The sequence below is a fragment of the Chelonus insularis genome, unplaced genomic scaffold (assembly GCF_013357705.1).
Source record: "Chelonus insularis isolate UGA/USDA-ARS -01 unplaced genomic scaffold, ASM1335770v1 contig_88_pilon, whole genome shotgun sequence".
NCBI lineage: Eukaryota > Metazoa > Arthropoda > Insecta > Hymenoptera > Braconidae > Chelonus > Chelonus insularis.
The window spans coordinates 3,979,748-4,001,067 of NW_023276776.1; the positions used below are offsets into that span (position 1 = coordinate 3,979,748).

The 21,320-nt window shown below is 27.2% G+C and overlaps 2 protein-coding genes across 5 annotated transcripts in view; one reads left to right on the forward strand and one right to left on the reverse strand.

Moving 5' to 3' along the window:
• Positions 1 to 21,320, reverse strand: part of Con (Connectin) — a 57,384-nt gene that overhangs the window by 6,423 nt on the left and 29,641 nt on the right. For 2 of the 3 annotated variants that reach the window (XM_035091226.1, XM_035091225.1), the window contains one exon: positions 833 to 1,409. In XM_035091226.1, the coding sequence (XP_034947117.1) occupies positions 833 to 1,392 (560 nt within the window). In that variant the 5' untranslated portion in view covers positions 1,393 to 1,409. Of the gene's footprint in view, positions 1 to 832; positions 1,410 to 4,026; positions 4,230 to 21,320 lie in introns of those variants that run through there. The other variant, XM_035091224.1, reaches the window with a different exon arrangement.
• Positions 4,815 to 17,888, forward strand: LOC118071814 (glycogen synthase kinase-3 beta). Of its 2 annotated transcripts, none has more exons than XM_035091229.1 (7): positions 4,815 to 6,447; positions 11,534 to 11,724; positions 11,907 to 11,990; positions 13,005 to 13,115; positions 13,202 to 13,439; positions 14,354 to 14,547; positions 16,346 to 17,888. In XM_035091229.1, exons 1-7 carry the CDS (start codon positions 6,363 to 6,365, stop codon positions 16,733 to 16,735), a joined length of 1,293 nt encoding a protein of 430 aa, XP_034947120.1. In that variant the 5' UTR covers positions 4,815 to 6,362; the 3' UTR covers positions 16,736 to 17,888. The 2 variants fall into 2 exon arrangements, with proteins under 2 accessions (XP_034947120.1, XP_034947119.1); XM_035091228.1 differs by lacking the exon at positions 4,815 to 6,447 and adding an exon at positions 10,128 to 10,787.

Consider the following 21,320-nt stretch of genomic DNA (forward strand, 5'->3'; position numbering starts at 1 on the left):
AAAAGGCAAATGAAAGTTGATGATAGTAAATTGAAGTATCGAGAGCTTTTTTATAGACTGCCTGTTGAGGCCTCAACCGCAGCTCAATCGATGCATTAAACTTGATTACATTTAAGCTGAATCAATCAATTCGTGTTCATGAAAATAAACGTTAGTTTTTTTTATTGGAAACGAATCTATTGCTTTCAGTAGTCAAAATAATAATTAATAATAAATTAAAAATTTATAAAATAATCATAACCTTTGTTCCATTTAATTACAAATTTTTTAATGAAATTATATTTAGTCAAGCATATTATAAAAAAATGTATGACATTTATTTCAATTAAAAAATAATCTGATTAAAAGAATATATTTCCAGATCAAAGGCTTTGCTTATCAGACATATTCTTTACGATTCATTTTAAATTAATTTCTAAGAATCATATTTTTTTACAACATATTTACATAAATTTTATATACTATTTACATGAGAGTAAGTAATTAAATCAATTTATTTAATTTATATATTAAACTTAATTAATTGCAAATGATTGATTGAATTTTATTCATTTATCAATTTATTTTCATTTCAATTAATCTTTAATGGAACAGTTTTTTTGCTTTCAATTAAATAATTCATCAATTTATAAAAAATTATTGAATAAAATTGATGAATGTATGAAATAATTCCAAGTTACTGCATTTTATGTGCAATGGTTTTTGATAATTTAATAAAAAAATATTTCAGCTTAAATTTTCCCATTAATTTTTTTTTTTGTGCACATTCATCACAAAAAAATTTTTTAACTTATACTGATCAAAAAATAATAAATAAAAATAAATATTTTACCTGTTTATTTCTACGATGTGATTGTCATCAAGATTAATAACATCAACTTTACTAATATTGACGAAGGAATGTTTTTTGAGATTTATAATCCCACATCGAGCGATATTAATTACAGTAATGCTTGGTAAATCTGAGAATGCTTTCTCAGCAACTTCTTCAATATTCGCATACTGGATATTAATAACTTTCAAATTAGGTAATAATCTAATAGTTTTACTCGGTACATGGCTCATATTTCCTCCTACTCGTACTGTCAGTGATAATTTTTCAATAGCAGATTGACTATTAAAGTAACCCCATATCAAATCATCAGATTTTAACGTCTCCAAAATAAGGCAATTGGCATCTGTGGCAGTACCAATCTCATCATGATTACAGTAACAATACATGGGGGCTTGTCGTTGCTCCAAGTTACATATGTTAAGTTCAGAGGTTTTCTTCCCTTTGTGCTTCGGTGAAATATTACTAATCGTCTGTACAGACAACTGACTAGATGGAAATGAAAAGCTGCTATAAATACATAATTGCAGAGCAATTATCAGCTTGGCTAAGTTCCTCATTTTTTCTCAGAGTTGTTCTGAAAATAAAAGAAAAGAAATTATTGATTATCTCCATTGTGCTTTTATTTTTATTGCATGAAAAAAAAATATTAGACAAGTATTATTAATTATCGTGCGTGATGAAGTTTGCTTAATAATACTAAAATATTTTTTCATTTACTTAGGATGTAGATGTTGCGAGATAATTAATTAAAATTATAATGATAATAATTCAAGTAAAGTCATAGTCGGTTTTATTGTTATGATGTCTTATATTCGTGTAACAAATAATTCTTTTGTCAATTATTTTTTTAATTTTCAATAGAAGCTTTTAACGTTTCTGTTGTACTGCCAATATCCATTTAAATCAATGAATGTATGATGCGATAATCTAATGAAAAATGCTTTTGTTTTATATTTGGTCAAACTAACAACAAAAGTATTGTTTAACTTGACGTATTTACTTACCTACTTTCAATATAACTAAATTGATATCCTGATGGATGTTAAAAAAAAATTCTCTCATTTGTCATTCAATATTTTTCTAGAATGCTCTATTCAATTTATCAAAAAGTATTATTAAACTTTTTCTACAAAACATTTGCTATCATTTATCATTAATTTATTTATTATGTTCATAATTCATTAAGATAAAATTATTTAAAAAAATTTTGTCTGGATAAATTTTGAATATACATTTAATGATCTACTCATTGGAGTACATAATTCAAGCAAACTTCATTGAATAAATAAAGTTTTAAAAATTTTTTGTCAAGTACTTCCTTAGAATATTTTCAAGCGTATTTTTCTTTAATTTTTTTACAAAGTCGTCTGCAAGAGGCAAGAAAAAAAGTAAAAGAGACGTTTTTTTAACGCGGAATAACGTCAAGATAAAAACATATACTGAAGTTCATATAACCTTCGTGAGTCTCTTTGAAAAATTATCTACAAAGATGGATAACTCTAGAACTTGTTTCTCTCACAAAAGACAGACTAAGTGATATTTCAAGCAAGTTTAATATGCACTGTAGATCAATTCTATTGAATAATTAATCCTGAAAGTTCTGCCTGTACGTTCACAATTGATAAACCCTACAAATACATCATATCAAAAGTTTATATTCTTATAACTTTAATATGGTCACTTTGGAGAATTGTCTAGTAAAATCGACTGGAAAGATAAAAAATAGACAAGTGTCTCCAACCAACTGAATGAAAAATAACTGAGTTTAAAAACGTATCAAAAACTGTATAGAATTACAAAGAAATAAAACTAAAACATGAAAAATGAAAAAAATGATAAAAGCAACAATGAAAGATTATCGAGTAACATTTGTCGTTTACCCTAGTACATTTGTATTTATATATTTTTCCCTATTTCATCCAAATAACCAGACCGAAGAAATTTCATACCAGCTACCCTCTCACCCATCGATTCGTCATCCCGCATTAACCGTCTGACTAAAAGTGCATTCGAATAAAAATGATTCAAATGTCCCGCACGAGAGAAAATCTCCTCTCCCCTAGCAAAAATGCGTTGCACTTCCCACGATGTCACTATATTCTTATCCTGCACGTCTTTAATTCAAATCAAAAGCCGCTTTTATAATTTACCCCTCTTTCCCTAGCTTAACTCCCATTAGCATCCATCGTACACATACGATTTAAACCTTTCCACTGGTACATTACCTTCATCAATAATTAACAGCAAAGATTACACTTTTTTTTTAAACTTATATTCTTTCATTACGGCGGGATAACAGTGGTACATACGGTGGTGTATCGAGTCTAGTGGCTTGGATTTATCAGGAGGGTCACTCAGTGGGCTCATTCGATCAACTCAACGGGGTGCTTGACAAAAACCATTGTTGCTCCAACACAGCTGTCGAAATGAGCATGTAGAGGCTACCACCCCTGGCTCAAAAAACAGGGCGCCAGTACTCAAGTAAATATAATCTAAATTTAAAACATGCTAACTCATTTTTATTACATACTCTAGAGTGAAGCTTCATTTGGTTTGATAATCAATCAGCTACGATTTAGGGATGAACTATGATGCGAAGGAAAATATTATTCCATCTACCTGTTTAGTATCTCCAGGGGTTTTTTCTAATCCTAAACTGGACCTTTGAAACCAAAATAACCCATTTATATTTTTCTTTTAGGTTCACGTTGGAATGTGTCAGTTATATATTTTCATGTCAAAGTTTAGTGGACGTAAGACGTGACGCGATGACACGGTCTTAGCTAAATTGTAAAGATGCAGGTGCAAATCGGTCAGGTAGCCAATAGTTTTTGTTATACATCGTAGTATGTTTAGCCGTCAAATGAATCTGAATAACTGCGTACCGGTCGTTCTTTCTTAAAATTCAAGATTCTTCAGGTAGATTTTGTACCTGCGGTACTACTTATAATCCCTTACGTCCTTTCTGTTGCTTTTTCGCATCCATAGACCGTAAGAAAATTCTTAAGCGCTAAACTTTTTTATGCTCAGAATTTTCCGTTCTTAACTGGTCTTTTTTCTTTGTATTTTTATGGTATGAGAGAAAATGTTTATATCAAGTTGTTTTTTACTTTTAATAATTTAGAACTAGAACTCTTTTTTATGATGAAGTTTACATAAATAAAAAAAGGATAAATAAAGCTATTGCTTACCTTTTGTACTTAAGTTAACTCTAAAAATTTAGAAAATAAATAAAAACAAAATGTCACAATAATATTTTAGCACAATTCATGAAAACACAACAACTAATAAACACGCGTAATATTCGCTCCAAATATTGCGGAGAAAGTGCGTAATAAATACTTAAACGAACCTATACGGAAGGAAGCTTTGAGATACATGCGCAGCGCGTGGCTTCCAAGATGCAACTTAAACGTCAGCCCGCGCTTCTCACGAATGAACCCGAAAAGCTAAAAAAATTCCTGGCTTAGTTTGTAAAGATGCTACCTAGGGGGTGTAGTTGTTCGTGAAGCCAATTTTACGCAAGCAGTCACTGCTTGATAACATTGGAAATCTGTTACCGACAATTATCGACACAAAGTTAGTTAATGAAATTATTTATTTAACAATACTGTATAATAAAATAACATTTTAATATACTCAAAAATTAGTACAAAAATGTCATTCCGTCTTATTTTAAAATTATTATAATTTAAGAATTGAAAAAATATTTAAATAAAAAACTAATATTGAGTATTTGTTACAATGTTTAAAAAAATATAAGTTTATTATTGTGAAAATAATAAAAATATTTTCATTTTAAAGCATAATTTAATGCTAAAATTAGATATTGTATTTAAATTAAAAATTCAAATTTCGCGGGCAATGAGGAATTGACAACTACTGCTTCCTATCAGCCACTTATGAAACTAAACATTGAAGAGGGAAGCGTTGACGTCATGCTCGGGAAGATTCGTAACTGCTCGAGTGGCCCGATCTCGCCCGAACGGGTCAATGTCTGAGAAGGCTTCGAAAAATCTGTGGCTGGTGTGGTGTTTCCGTGGACAAGGATAAAGGCGGAAAAGAACGACGAGACCCAGTTCCGCGTTAAATCGCGCGAACACTTACGACTAAAAGTCGTAGTTAAAGGTAGTGATTAGTAGTTGATTAATCGTTGATGATAACGACAAAAACGGTCGTGACGCCGCCCACACTTGGTCGTCAACGCGAGCTTGGCTTTCGTCGCCCCCGCGCGAAAATGGTGTGCACCAAGACTTGTGTTTCATCTACTGCTAGTATATGATATAAAATGACAATAATGAACGACTCCTGAAGTCTATGGGTCGATTATTTAAACAATTATTGAAGACAAGTGAAGGAATCCTTGAAGAAAAGTGAGAATTAAGTGCAAATGGTGATCAGAAGAGCAAGTTATCATACTGTGTGAGCTAGTGATAGAGATAGACACTGACACGAAACGAAGAAGGACAAGAGAGAGAAATAGACGAAGAAGACAAAGTAAAAGGAGCAAGAAAAAAGTAAAAAACGTGAACGAAACCTCCGTAAAAGGAATGGTTATGACAATTTGTAATTAGTGGAGCAAAAAAAATGGTGTATTGAAGACAGAGACGTAATAAGTAACAGATAAAGGTGGACAGTGTAAATTAGGTGATTAAATTCTTTTCTTGATTTTAAATAAAATGAGCATAAAACATTAAACTAGGAAGTGATTCTCCGTGCTAGTTCCTAGAGTAAAAAAATTTTCAAAGTGGTGAGTGTGTGTGAGCAAGAGAGAGAGAGAGAGAGAACGAAAGAGAAAGATTGAGTGTGCTATATAATCGACGTGGTTTAGGCCGTGCTTGGCTATACACCGTTCCAAAAACGTAGAGTCACTGTGCTCTTCTTTTTCGTATCGCGGCACCCTCTTGTCCGCTCATACCTCGATTATTAGCAAGTGCGCCGTGCCGCTTCTTCTCATCGTTGTCAAGAGTTAGCGACGAAAACGGCAGAAAAGAGAAAAAAAATAGAAACGACCACGACGACGAGGAAAAAGCAGGCCACATTATTGCCCCGTCAACCCCGTGGGGCAGGATCATCAATAACCGGCAGGTATAACACGAAATCGGGGACCAGAAGCCATAATAACAACGGAAGTTGGCACTTTATTAGTGAAGAAGTGAAGATATATCTGAAATAATAAAAATAATTAGTTATTTCAAGTGCTAACGTGTGTTTGTCCATACGACATCCCCGTTATTGTCGTACGTCTGATTAATAATCGTGTCTGTTAATACCGATTGAGTTCATAGTGGTGAGAAAGAGCTATCAGTTATCATTCGTAATATAGCAGAACGGGTAACGCGATGTGATATTGGTTGTCATTGATGTTCGTGACGTTTAATACGAGTAGTTACGAGAAAAGTTCACGTGTTTCAATCCAAGCGGAAACGTAGTATTGCCATTGTCAAAAGGGGAGCAATCACAGGTCATAGGCATCTGATTTGGTCAAAGCGGAAGAGGCAAAGGTGGAGGTGACTGACGATTCAGAATGTTCGGCCGTCCAAGGACCACCTCTTTCGCTGAGGGTACCAAACTTCCCGCGAATCCGCCCCTGGGCGGCATGAAGATCAGCAGTGAGTAGTATATACCACGCCACTCCATAACCTAACCTTTCGCAACTTTTTTTTTACTTCTCATACATGTTAGCACTCTAATCTCTTTTTTTCTATTCCATTTTCCTTGCATTTTACTTCCGTTCATATCACATTACTTTGCATTTTTTTTTACCATATCTTTCTGCTCATTTCATTCTTTTATTTACGGTTAATTGATTGTAATTTACACCAAGATCAGATCTATGACAAAATAAAATTTATTACTAACGAATCGCTACGTTGTAAAATGAAATTGATGGCTTTCTATCGTGGAATTGGGTTAGCAAATAAAAAAACAGTGAATTATCCGACATACGTGCTTCTATATTGACTCTGATGTTATGGAAGACTGCATAGACTTTATTATTTATCACATCTTCAATTTTTCATCCATGAAGCACTAAGAACTTTTTTGTCATTTCCATTAACGGTTTTCAATGTAATCAAATTTATTGCTATTAGTGATGAACCATTTCCATTAATACAATTATAATAAATTCAATCTTAATGAAAATCTAATTCAATTCTAGATACTTTGAAGCCTTGAGAGGCTATCTAGATATTGTTTTATCATTTTAACTTGATATCATTTTCATTTTTATGATTAATTTATTTTAAACCATTCATTCTTTTTCTTCATGTTTTTTTTCTTACAAATTTAATATTGCTAGCACGTTCCTAACCTCTATTAAACTATTTATTTATTCATTAAAGATATTATATTAATTAAGTCTCGGTGATCTTTTATGTAACAAATGGTGTTAATTTCATGCAAAAAATTTTCTTAATTTCATGAAAATGCGTATTTTTCTGCCTTATTTAAGTGATAAGATTTCCAACTTCTTCGAACATTGAAAGCTAAATGAGATTAATTTTACCGTTATCTTGGTATAACGAGGGAATCTCTTGAGAAATATCATTGGATTTTACAGTTGAAAATATAAATCAATCAATTAATAAATCAACACCCCCAAAAATGCATACTTCATCCCGGCCCTGAACTGCTTTAACTTTAACGTCAGCAGAATTCGTTCTTGCGACACTTTATAAATAAATCTTTTATTTTTGCAAACCCATTGACGCATTTATTGGCTACTTATTTATTTTAATTATTAATTTCTACCGATCCAAAACTAGTTTTTTTTTACGTTTGTAATATCATCTCTATCATCATATTTCTTAGTTTATTTTAAATTGTTCCTTTGATTAATGTTACACATTGGTAGAATTTTCTATGTATTTTTGTTGATTAACATCTCAGATTTACAAGTCAATAATTTTTTCTAAAATATATTTATCAAAAGTTTAACCACTATTATGTTTAATTAATAAAATTTCCTATCATTTCTCGACTTGACGATAATGGATAATATGGTGCGCCCGCGCTTGCGCCAGCGCATTTGCAACTTGTATTCACCTGACGACTGGATTAAAATGAGACTAAAATTCATTTGATAAAAAAAAATATCCCTTAATTGAGTTAACACTATATCAAATTAAATATTTTTTATTTCACTTTTTTTATTTATTTTAATTTGTCAGGTTCTTTCTAGTTATTATTTTTTAGCAGAATATTTTTTTCATTCCATGACAGCAAGAGAATTTAATTTAAAATAACAAAAAATTTATTATTAAATTATTTTAATAAGTAAACAGCATAAGCTTTCTATTTTTAAGTCAAAAAGAATGGATGTTTTTTTTAAATAATCTACAGTTACTAAGGAGACTGGCGATAGTTTATTAAAATAATACATCTTTGCTATTTTTGTAGTTTACAGAATAACTATGAGCTTAATAATATTTATTAAATGTTGATTTATCGATTGTTTTTTTTTATGAAGATTAGGAAAATTCTTTTCTTTTCTGTTCAAATTCCTATTAATTCAGGTAATATATCCCCTCTATTTTTTGTTGCCCTCATGCCTCCACATAAGTTTTTCCGTTATGTCATGTTCAACTAATTATGATTCACAATATGGCATAAAAAATGGTGAACAAATGAGGATTAATATTTATTGCTTGTGTTCAAGCTTGTAACTACATTCTTCATGCTTTCTGAATTTAACAAAAAAAAATATTCAAAAAACCTTTTTCCCCTAAATATAAAGATTAGATGAAACGGTAGATTATTTAACAAAAAGTAATCAATGCATTGAGAAAGTTGAGTTTTCAAAAATTATCATATCTGATTGAATATAAAATTTTTTCTACTAAAATAATAAAATGGCTGATAACAGTAATTGTCTAGTAATAGTTGAATTAAAATAAATATTAATAATAATCAGTAACAATGGTAATGAATTTATTTGTATTATAATTTCAACAGTAATAGTTCTTATAAAACAATGTGAATAATAAAGAAAAAAATTGTTGGATTGAAAACAGTAAAAGAATTGAATTCACAACATAACAATAGCTTTCTTATGTCTAACATTATTTTTTTTTCTCTCTCTCTCTGTACAATTATCATTAATTTATAACAATGAAGTCTCTACTTTTATTATACAAATTTTTAGTCACAATTATGAGTAATTTTACTGAGGGAAATCAATAAAAAAGATAAATTGATCTGTCGAGCTATCAGTTCAATTACTCTTCGTTTTATCAAGTCAATAGATATCGATTATTCATATTAAACAAAATTGATATAAAATCGAAAGTATTTTTAGAAAAAAATATTTAGTTTTTTTTTAGATAACAAATTAATGGAACATTATCGTTAGTCATAAAAATAATTAATTTTAACTAGAATTTACTTTGACAACTTATGGCTTAAAAGTAATTAGGCTATTAATGTTGAGATGTGCGGATTTTGACCTTAAAGTATTTACTTATCATTAAACGATTTAACTGAGGTTAATAAAATTACAGGAGTTATATTTATTCAGTCATTTAAATCGCTAATTTATTTTTGATAAAATAAATGAAATGTATTTTACATGAGAAAAAAAGGATTATAAACGATAGAAAAATTAAATCGTTACGCATCATTGAACTTGATAACATTCGAAAGACTGTTGAAGGACGTAATACGACATTGATGACGACAGTGCGAACCTCAACCAACGCTGTCAAACGGTTGAGAATAGACTTTGATGTGCTTCTTCGTTAATCGTTTGAATCCTTACATATTTCACTGAAATATTGGGAAAAATTGACGTTTTTAAGCCAAAACAAACTTTACTTCAAAATAACTAACTTGATTATTATTCCTAACCATTTTTATGTCAATTTAATATGGAGCTAGCAGTATTTAAGTAAATAAACATTATATTTAAACAGTAGAATTTCATAAATGTTATGAAACTCACGGAATATCTTCTGAATGGATTATTCGAGGTCGTGTAGTAAAAGATATCACTATATTTTATCTAGTATCATCAGTATTTAATTATTAATAGTTATTTATTTATGAATAATATAAACTCCAGACATTTTGACATTAATAACAATAATCTGTTGTAAGTGGAAACTGAGAATTAATAATAAAATTTAAATTAGCATCAATTGTCAACTGCAGATTAAATAAATGTGATATACAACTAAGTATCCGAATGATAAAAACAAACAAGAAAGTTGACACAAAATATAAGATCACTTATACACTTGATTTGTGCGCTGGCGCACTAGGTCTTATCTGTTCAACATTATCTTCTTACGTTGACTACCTAAATATAGCGCGGAACATTCAACGAGTAACGTGAAAGTGAGCATTACCACGTTATCGTAGTATTTTAAGGATATATTTTGTAGTATTTATAAATTATTATTTTTTTTATATTTTTATATTTTTTTATAATTTATCAATAGTATAAATTATTTTCTAAATGTGAAATAATCAATTAGTTAGTGATAGAAAAAGTGTGAATAGTATATGTATCGTTAATTACCGTGCTAATATGATCATAGGTATCAGTTGCTATTGCTAATACATTCTTTCACAACGATCGATAAAATTATAATAAAAGCATGTGTATTTGTTGTCTTTGTATGAAAACGATAAAGTGAAGAAGTTTTATAATTTTCCATTTTTTTTTCTTTTTTGGAATTAAATGAAAATTTGATAAAAGTGTGATTCTTAGTATTGCTGTTATTAAGAATGACCTCAGTTACTGTTGTGAGTTGGTCAGAGCCATGTCAAAATTGGAGATATCCAAAATTTAATAATTTGAAAACTAAATCTATTATAAAATCAAAGGGTATTGGAAATAATGACAATAAAGTAAAAATCAATAAAGCACAAGAAGAAAATAAAAAAATGTCTATTCGCACTTACAAAAGAATTCACAATCTATTTGTGAAATTAACCTCGATTAAATGTGAGTAATTTATATTCTATATTAAAATCTAGTAATTAAAAATTGTACTTGAAAATATTCGATTTAAAGTTAATATAGAATCTAAATTTATAATTATAAAATATTAAATAAAAGAACAGAATATTGGTGTATTGTATTTGAAAATGATAAATTTTTCTCTTTTTCAAATTTATCTGATAAATAATAAGTATAGTGAAATATATAGTATATTTATTCATAGGAAATGGAAATGGAATGTTTAGTAATGAAATACTTTTTTCCTATTCAAGTTCCATGTATTTATTTATCGATGCACAGTCGATTAAAAGTAATTTATTTCTAATTAACAAGTTTATATGTGATCGTATATTGGACTGTATATAAGTTTAACTAACGTCAGACTGTTAATCATGATTTTACTTACGCTAGACAAATAGGTTTTGATTCACTAAAATTCCCTTGTTAGGTCTTTTTGTTCTTTAAAACAAAGCTTTATAATTTCTAATAGATAAACTGATATATTTTTATTATTTTTGTTTCTCCAATCAGTATTTTTAGAATTTATATTCCCACGGCAATTTAACCAACAAATACCTCATAAAACTATTTTTATCAATCCTTTATCTGTATGAATATTCACTCTTCTTTTCTAACATCATCTTTCTACAAGTTTCTTATTATATAACAGTGTTTTTTTTTGATAAAGTTAACTATATTTTTTGGTATTTTATTTTTCATTTTTATGGATAACAAAATGTACTCCACAGGCAAGGATGGCAGTAAAGTGACAACTGTGGTGGCAACCTTAGGTGCCGGACCAGATGTTCCCTTGGAAGTATCATATACTGATACAAAGGTTATTGGAAATGGAAGCTTTGGAGTTGTGTATCAAGCTACACTATGTAACAGTGGAGAGATGGTAGCAATCAAGAAAGTACTTCAGGATAAAAGGTTCAAGGTGAATATGATAAAACATACTCAATAGTAGCATTTTCATTATCAACTAAGCATACAAAACTTATAGTACAAGCTCATAAACTTGTACCTATAATTAAGATTGCTAATTTAATTTATTATCTATTGTTTATGTGACATTTATCATAAGATATTAAAATTTTTCTTCTATTTATTATATTTCAGAATAGAGAACTTCAAATTATGCGACGACTTGAACATTGTAATATTGTTAAGCTTAAATATTTCTTCTACTCCTGTGGTGAAAAGGTTAGTAATTTTTATATTAATATTTCTTTCTATAAGCTGTTAATTATATTTATAGCAATAATAATATTCACTAATTATAAGAATTTTTATTTTTTATTTTTTTTTTAATTTATGAAAAAATAATTAATATAAGGTCATTAATATAAAATACTTTAATAGTTATTTTATTTTATGAAATATGTTCAATAAAATAAATAAAAACGTATGCCGATACTAAAACAAATTTTTTCATTGTAAATTATCATAAAATTTAAAGAAACTTGTACATGAATCTCATTTAATATTAATTTTAATAAGTTGAAGCTTAATAAAAATGATTTCATGAATAAATTGATTTAAAAAAATAAATGAGAAAAATTTTGTTCAGTATTTAGAGCAATGCATGAACAATTGTTATTCCTTTATTATTTTGTAGAACGTCTTAAATGCGACTAATCCAGTTTTTCATGTGTCCGTAAGTTAACAGCGTATCCAGTAGTAGTTTTTCAGTAATTTCTCTTACGATTTTTAGGCTAAACACGCTTAACTTATGTGATTAAGCTTGAATGCATATTTAAAAAAGAATAAAAAAATATAACTATTAACTTCAGTTGAAATTTAATGTAAAGACTAATTATCACTAGAATTACTATTATTATAAATAACAAAAAATCGTAACGAATTATTATTAAATTAAAAATTGAGTAGTAGAAGCAGCTTCATTAGTTTACCGAAATAGTGATAGTTGATTGTGCGAGTTGTTAATAAGAATATTAAAAAATATTTCATGTAATCGAGAAAAAAAAAATTATTCTAAGAGTCACATTATGAGTGTTTTTAATGCCAATCAATCACTTTTTGCCATTTGTAATAAAACAATAAATGGTAAAAAATTACTTAATGACATAAAGTAGAACTAAATGTTTGCTTATGATTATTATGAAATTTTTCGTTGGTTATTTATTTCATTGGTTTATTTTTTATTATTTACTTTTTCAAAAATATTATATTGATTGAAAGATTTATTTCCTTCAGAGGGATGAAGTTTATCTCAATTTAGTCCTGGAATATATACCAGAGACGGTGTACAAAGTAGCGCGGCATTACAGCAAAAATAAACAAACCATACCTATGAACTTTATTAGGGTAAGTTTTATAATAAAATTTATTTCTTATGAATATTTATTTTCAATATATAAAATTGATTTAATACATAATAAATATATTTTCAGCTGTATATGTATCAACTGTTTCGTTCCTTGGCATATATTCATTCATTAGGAATCTGTCACAGGGATATTAAACCACAAAACTTACTTCTCAATCCAGATACTGGTGTATTGAAATTGTGTGACTTTGGTTCGGCTAAACACCTTATGCAGGGAGAACCGAATGTGTCTTACATCTGTAGTCGTTATTATCGAGCACCTGAACTCATTTTCGGCGCCATTGATTACAGTACAAAAATTGGTAAGTTTAATTACACATATTATTGTTTATTTATCGTTATCATAATTTTTTATTTATAATTCAACGAAATTTATGACACCAAATAACTGTAAATAAGTTTCATCCATATAATTACTTTAATTTTATTACAGTTTATAAAAATATTAAAGATTTATCGATATATATTTTAGACTTTCATTAATGACGATTCCTTTAGCTTCTTCAAAGAAAGTTGGAAGTGTCATTTTCATACAAAATGATTAAGTTATTCAACTCGAGGAAAAAAATTAAAAATAACTATTCGTCATCAGACAGAAGAAAGAGTAAATATGCAAAGTGAAAATGTGATTTAGTTGTTTTTAAAATAATTTGACTGATTCATCAGACAAATAACTATCAAATATCAAATTTAATTCATCACTTTTTAATATAAAATGCAATTATAAATAACATTGTGTGAATATGCATATTATTCATTTTTTTTTTTATTCGAAAAAAAAGAGGTACGTCTTTAAAAGAATTCATCATCGTTACTGACCTATCGTACTTTTATTCTTTGTTTCATTTGCCAAAACCTGTTTTTACGACATATTTTACAACATTGGAGTAAATCCATGTATAAAGTTCACAGTCTAACTCAAAATTTATTCTTTAATTTTCTAAAAATAATTAAGAATAATTAATAATTTTTTTCTTTTTTTTTTCATGAAAAAAATTCAACTTTTTTATATGACTTTATTCGACTCAATCATTCGATTTAATAAGATAATTATAAAAAAAAAGCTACATTATATCAAAATTTTTATTGTAAATAATTATCAGTTGAATAATTTTTCTATGGTATACATAAAAAATGATGCTAATTTTGGCTGCTAATTCCATTATTTAAGTGATAATCAAATAGGAATAAATTAATGAATAATTTCTGTTATCAGATGTATGGAGTGCTGGCTGCGTATTAGCAGAACTGTTACTTGGTCAACCAATTTTCCCAGGTGATAGTGGTGTAGATCAGCTTGTGGAAATTATCAAAGTTCTTGGAACGCCCACTCGTGATCAAATTCGCGAGATGAATCCCAATTATACAGAGTTTAAATTCCCACAGATCAAATCACACCCCTGGCAAAAGGTATAGTTACTTGATCGATCAAATATTCCTTATAAATTATGTTTACCATGATGATTGTTGTTCTAATTATTTCAATTCACATCATGCTCTTACCCCATGTCAATACCTACAGGATTATTAATCATTAAAGTGCTTGTGAAGTCTGTATATTATGCCTCATTATCGCGAACCAGCATTGAAGATGAAATTGATAGGAAAATTTATTGTAATTGAGTTATTATTACTATTTTTCTGCGTTTTATTATACGTGTTATTCAATATTAAAATTAATTTTTTTCTGTTACTCGTGTAATATTATTCAACATCTAGATATATTCTCGTCATTACAGTTCATGCTCCAACGAATGAGCGCTCCAAAGTGTACGACAAATCATCAGAAAATTAGAGTAAGTGGTGTTTCTCTTCAAGCAATGCTGCAAGTTGTCACGGATTTTTCTCTTTTTTTCTCCATTTACCAATTCAAACTAACATTAAACGGCTGATATTATGACATGATAAAAACATCAAATCTGTAAAACCAATCAAGATTTTATCTCATATTAATTGGTTATGTAAATATTCCTCTTAAAATTTTTTTATATATTATGGTTTTCACTCCTTTTTTTTTCTTTTTTTTTTTTAATTAAAAAAATTTAATTTTTAATTAAGAAAAATATTAAATTACAATGATAATTTTTGTGTCGTGTGATTACCAAATATCTATCGAGTTGAATCCAAAATTTTCATTCGCTGAATCATCGAAAATTAACACTACTAATGACAAAACCATTGTATTGCAAATGATGACATTGGAGCTGTGCAGAGAGAAATCACTTACTCTATAATGATGTTTTACAACAAATTGAAATGATATCAAAAATTCATCTTTATAGAATTAAATAGCTAATTTTAGTTAATAAATCATTTAAGCTTAAGTCTTCAGACAAACTCACAAATTAAAACTTCTATTGAGGTAAAAAATCTAGTGCTTTAATAAAGCTAAAGTTCATTTATCATTATTAACTATTTCTCCGCTAAATATATTAATATTTTATATAATTTATAAAAATTTTATAAAATAAATTATTTTAATAGTACTGATTGAAGTAAACAATCAATAACTTTATTTCATTATTATAAGAGCTGTACTTGACAAAAGATATATGTTGATTTTTTGAAATGAATTGAAATTTTTAGATAAACTTGTAGTAAATATCAATATTTTTGTTACAAATGAAAAAAATATATGTACGATTGTAAATGGAAATTGCAAGGTTCAAGTATATTTATAACAATAAATGAGTCATTCAATATTTAATATTCAATCAGTTAAATCAATTTACAAACATGTTGTGAAATTTATTCATGTTATATTTTTTATTAAGTGTTGAAATGTTTTTGAATGAAAAACACATTATTAAGTATTGCATCGAAAAAATCAATAACAGTCACTGTTAAAATTTTATCTTACAATAGACATAGAAACGACTGCCAATTTTGTTCGAGTAAATATTGAATTACTATTTTATTCAATAAAAATCTGAATAGTTTTAATTGATCAAATTCGTTTGTAGTATTATCACATATTTAATTTTAATGAATTTCTAATTAAATTATAATATATAAAGAATAATGAAGTTTTAATAATTGTCTCATTATCGATTATTAAGACTTTTATTTTATGATTATCAATACTTGCTTATTTTCTCATTTATTTATGCCCTAATAATTGGCCGATTGCGCTTACAATACCAACCGAACCTTAGTTAATAAATATAATTGATTGTAAATAAAGAAGTAATAATACAATTTGTTTTAGGTATTTCGGGCACGTACTCCACCGGAAGCTATGGAATTAGTTGCCCGACTATTAGAATATACACCACGTTTACGAATAACACCTCTAGGCGCCTGTGCTCATCCATTCTTCAATGAGCTTCGAGAACGAGGAACTGTTCTACCGAACGGTCGAGAATTGCCACCATTATTTGACTTTACAGAGCACGAATTGCAGATATCACCAAATCTCAATTCAATATTAATACCTAAACATATGCAAATGTTCGAATCAACAACTGAAGACCAACAACCGGCAGAAACTACGAGTAATACCGCGGGTGCCAGTGGCAATTCAACTGAGAGTAATGTTAACACGTCTTCACCATCAGAAACACAAAATACTGATCCTAATCAATCGACCATGGCTTAAATAAGCCAGATTACTATTATTAATATTATTACCATTATTAATATTATTTTTATTTTAATCGTTAAAACTCGAAGATTTATCATTTTAGAAAGCACATCCTACAAAATAAAAAAAAATAATGATAAATAAATAAATATATCTTTAGACACTGTAAGAAAGATGTTCCGTTTGTAAATTAAACTTGATTCAAAAATTGACTATGCTGGTATAAAGTTACTTTGTAAAGAGGAAAATGAAAAAATTATAATAATAAAATGCTTAAGAAAAACTTAATTATTATTCGTAAAATAATACATCCTCATTGCAATCAAGTCAAAGTAAAAATTTATATCGGCTTTGTCATAGATTGAATTCAGTGTATATAATAATAAGAAGAACTGGTGTGAGGCCTCTAAAAAAGGTTTATGCTAATTATACTTGGTTAAAGAGATGTATAACGTAATAATGTGGTAGTACGTTAAGTTGTTTGCGTCGTCTTTTTATCGAGTTTAGCTTGAAAGAGTGCAGGTCAATATTGAAAAATAAACATAGACCGCATTATCACATATTTAAAAAAAATAACAACAAAAAAAGAATAAAGTTAATATGCAAACATAAAATACGCTGTTGCATTTGCGTGATTGGAGAAAGAGCTATTCTTGATGTTCGGTTATTGTTATAAACGAGTGTTTTAATTATTATAATTATTTTTATTACTTATAATTGAATTTATTATTAATCTAATTATTATTATTTTTTTTAATTATTATCATCATTAATAGCGTTATATTTTTTGTATTCAACGTGGGATTTGATTTTAAATTAACTGTAACGTCACAATTTCGTGAATTATAGTATGAATATAAAGTATAAGAAATCTTCCGAATTCAATTTTAATGAGTTATAATTAATTAATTATTCATTTAAAAAAATATTCAAAAAATTATCGACTGATTTAATATATGTATAGTGAGCCTCGCACTTCTGACGAGTTATTGTCAAAATTTTTTTATGTTTTCATTTTTTTGACGAATGCTGTAGCGTTGTGTGATATATACTGCGCCTATTAGCTCGATTCAGACTTAATCGTAAACATTATTATTAATTATTAATTGTGTAATTAAACATTATAGATAAAATGTCACGACCAAATAATACTCTTTGCACTATATAATTGTTCGTTTGTGTCTAACAATTACTGTTGGCAGTGTATTTAACGAAGAAAAAATTTAATCGATCAATTTTTTATTGGTTTACTAATGTTTCTTATTGTGTCAACTTTCTAACCCTTTGAGAACTATGATAAGAAATAATCCGTTTATTTCGCTTATGTTCATTTATATATTTTCTTTCGTCAATTACACTAAATCATATTATTATCATACTAAAATTAGTAATCGTTATAATTCATTCGCTATCAGTGAAAATCTGAACTACTTTTTTTTTCCTTCAATTCTTACAGGGTGTTTGTAATGAAAGTGCGCAAGCTTCGACAACAGATTGCAGAGCATAGTTCAAAAAATATAAATCTGAAAATGTGAGCTTACTTATTCTCAATTTTTAAAATATGGCAGCTTTAATTTCTATTTTTAGATTATAACTAATAAATTGCTTATCAAAGAATGATAAAACTTTTTCTTCAAACAAATGAAAATTTCCTTATTTTTTAAACAGATAATTTATTTTGATCACTTTATCACCCTAAAATTGTTCTCTATTCGAATATATTAAATCATTTGTTTGTGAAAAAAATGATCATTTTTGATAAATAATTTATGAGTTATAAGCCAAAAGTGCGTGATATTTTAATAAATTGAGCCAAGTAGTTTTACATTTGACAGTATTATCGTAGATTGATGCAATTACATTCCAAACACTTTGTACAATACGAGTAATGAATGTTTGAGTTTGATTAGTTTCTAAAGAAAAAGTTATATATTATTACATAAAAATTCATCGCACATCATTCACAAACATATCATTGTAATAATACACAGCAAAAAAAGTGAAAAGGATTTTTTTATCTCTAACAATATATTAATAATTAATAATAAGTAAGTACAGAATACTAGATGCAATAAAAGAAAGAGCAAATAAAATTATATAATTCAATTTGAATTGTTATAATATATATAATATGATTTTTTTTCTACAATAATTTTGTGAATGAAATAATTCAATGTAAAGAAAATTAAGAATCATTAATTTTATTTTTATCAAATGATTTGACCATTTTTCTTATTTTTGGTCAGCCGAGTTATTTATATATATATATACCAATACATGCATGTTCAGCGCCTACCAAATTATTAAACTACATAATATATAATAATAATTTAATTTCTACTAAATATTGTTCATTTTCAAAATGAATAAAGCATTTCAATGATGAAATAAAATTCAGAAAATATAAATATAAATATAAATAAAATGAGCGGTCGATGATGATAATAGTAATAAAAATGAAATAATGATAAAATTGAAACAATAAAAAATTGTAAATGATTGATCGTTTAGCACTAGACACAAAGTGACTTATTTAATTTAAAAATTAATTGGGGTTATAAAATATAGTATGTTGCTCGATGATTAATACGTCAATATTTATCTGACCTGCGATATTCTGAGCGTATCTTACAATGCAGCTAGTTGAATTAACTGTAATAATTGTTTATAAGAAAAAAGAACGCGCATAGATCTTTATATGTATGAAAATGCATATACATTTATTTAGATTGCTTGATGTTATTAATAAAAAATAAGAGTGTATAATATATGAATATATCTATGTGTGTGCAAAAACATGTATATAATGCAGGTACTTGAAACTATAGATATAAATAATTATATATACATTATTTGCCTTTTAGGAAAGTAGAGAAGAAAGTCAAAGATTATGTGATAAAATTCACACTCTTAACTTCCTTCACTCTTGCCTTTATTATTATTGACTATTAATTCATTCATTTTTAATTTAAAAAATAAACCAATAAATCATCTATTAACGACAAATGATGAAGTGAATCTAAATAATTCGGGTGAACTAATCAGAATATGGATACTCCAAGTTGTACCACTTGTAATTGTTTACAAGTTTCGATTTTCATTTAACGGTGATATAAATTAATAATATTCTTTAACAATAATTAATAATACACCCCATTTTTAAATTAATCGATGTTAACTGAAAAAATGGATTTAGCGACATTTATATAATAAAATACACTTGATTATAATTTTTTGTTTTAACAGAATGATTATAAAAATATTACAGTTAATAATGTAGAATTAATAATCATATTACAATCTGTGCTAAATAGAGTTTATTTTCAGAGGAAACAAATATTAGTTGATGCAATTTCAATTAGTTTATATTCTCATCAATAAAAACTTTATTAACTCAATATTTAGTATTCATGATTTGGCAAGTTTACCCTTATCTATTAACTTAATAGTATTGAATTTAATAATTAACATTTATATTAATATATATTATTTAATTCACTTCTTTGATAATGTATATTATAAATAAATGCCATCTCAGAGTTACGTCCGAATTTAATTTTATTATTTTATTATTATTATTATTATTATTATTATTATTATTATTATTATTATTATTATTATTATTATATTATATAGCTGTATATGTAATTTTCAACAAAAAATATGTATTCTCAGATAAAAGGACGATGCAACGGAAATCATGAATCAGTTATACAGTTAAATATTAATCTATGAACAAAAAATAAATAAACTCTGTACAAAAAAACTACAAACTACTGCTACCACTTACTTTGAGCGTTATATTCACTTTTTTTTTAATAAAAAAAAATTATAATAAATTAATTATTAATAATAGTAATTATTATTAATTAATTGAGTAATTAATAATAATAATGTACCCATGTTGGAGAAAATGAATATACGAGTGTAAGAATCTTATTGAGCGTAATTTACGTCTATTACCCTGGCACGTATTAGTGATAGTTATTGTTTTCCTATATGAGTAGAATTTACAAATTCAATGACAAAAAAAATACAAGAAATACATGACAAGTACCCAGATAACACTATGTTGATAGCGATTTTAGGCCAATTTTTAACGATGATTATCTTTTAGATCAATAAATTGATTGAAAACTCATTTTAAAAAATTTGTGAAGTATTAAAGCTATTTGGAAGATTTATTTGTTGTGTGAAATAAGTGTGTATAGATAACATGTCAATTTATGACAAAAAAAAAAAAATATTGATCAAATTCATGATTTAAATTTAACAATGATTGATAATTTTTCTTCCTCCTTTCTACCATTGTCTTATAAAATAATACCACGAGGACACGCTTCAAATAAAATACAAAATAAATTGGTAAAGAATAACTAAATAAATAAAGATAAAATAAACAAACAAATAAAATGAATGCTTTTGATTCATAAAAAAATTATTGGAGTAAGTTTTTACACCTTAGAAAGCAATGTATTGTGCGAACTGCACGCTTTCCTAGTTTCCACTTTTTCATATAAAAAATGTATTAATATAAAAAACTAATTGTTTATATGATGCATTATACTCTTGTATATGCGGCAATCACCGATATTTCAGA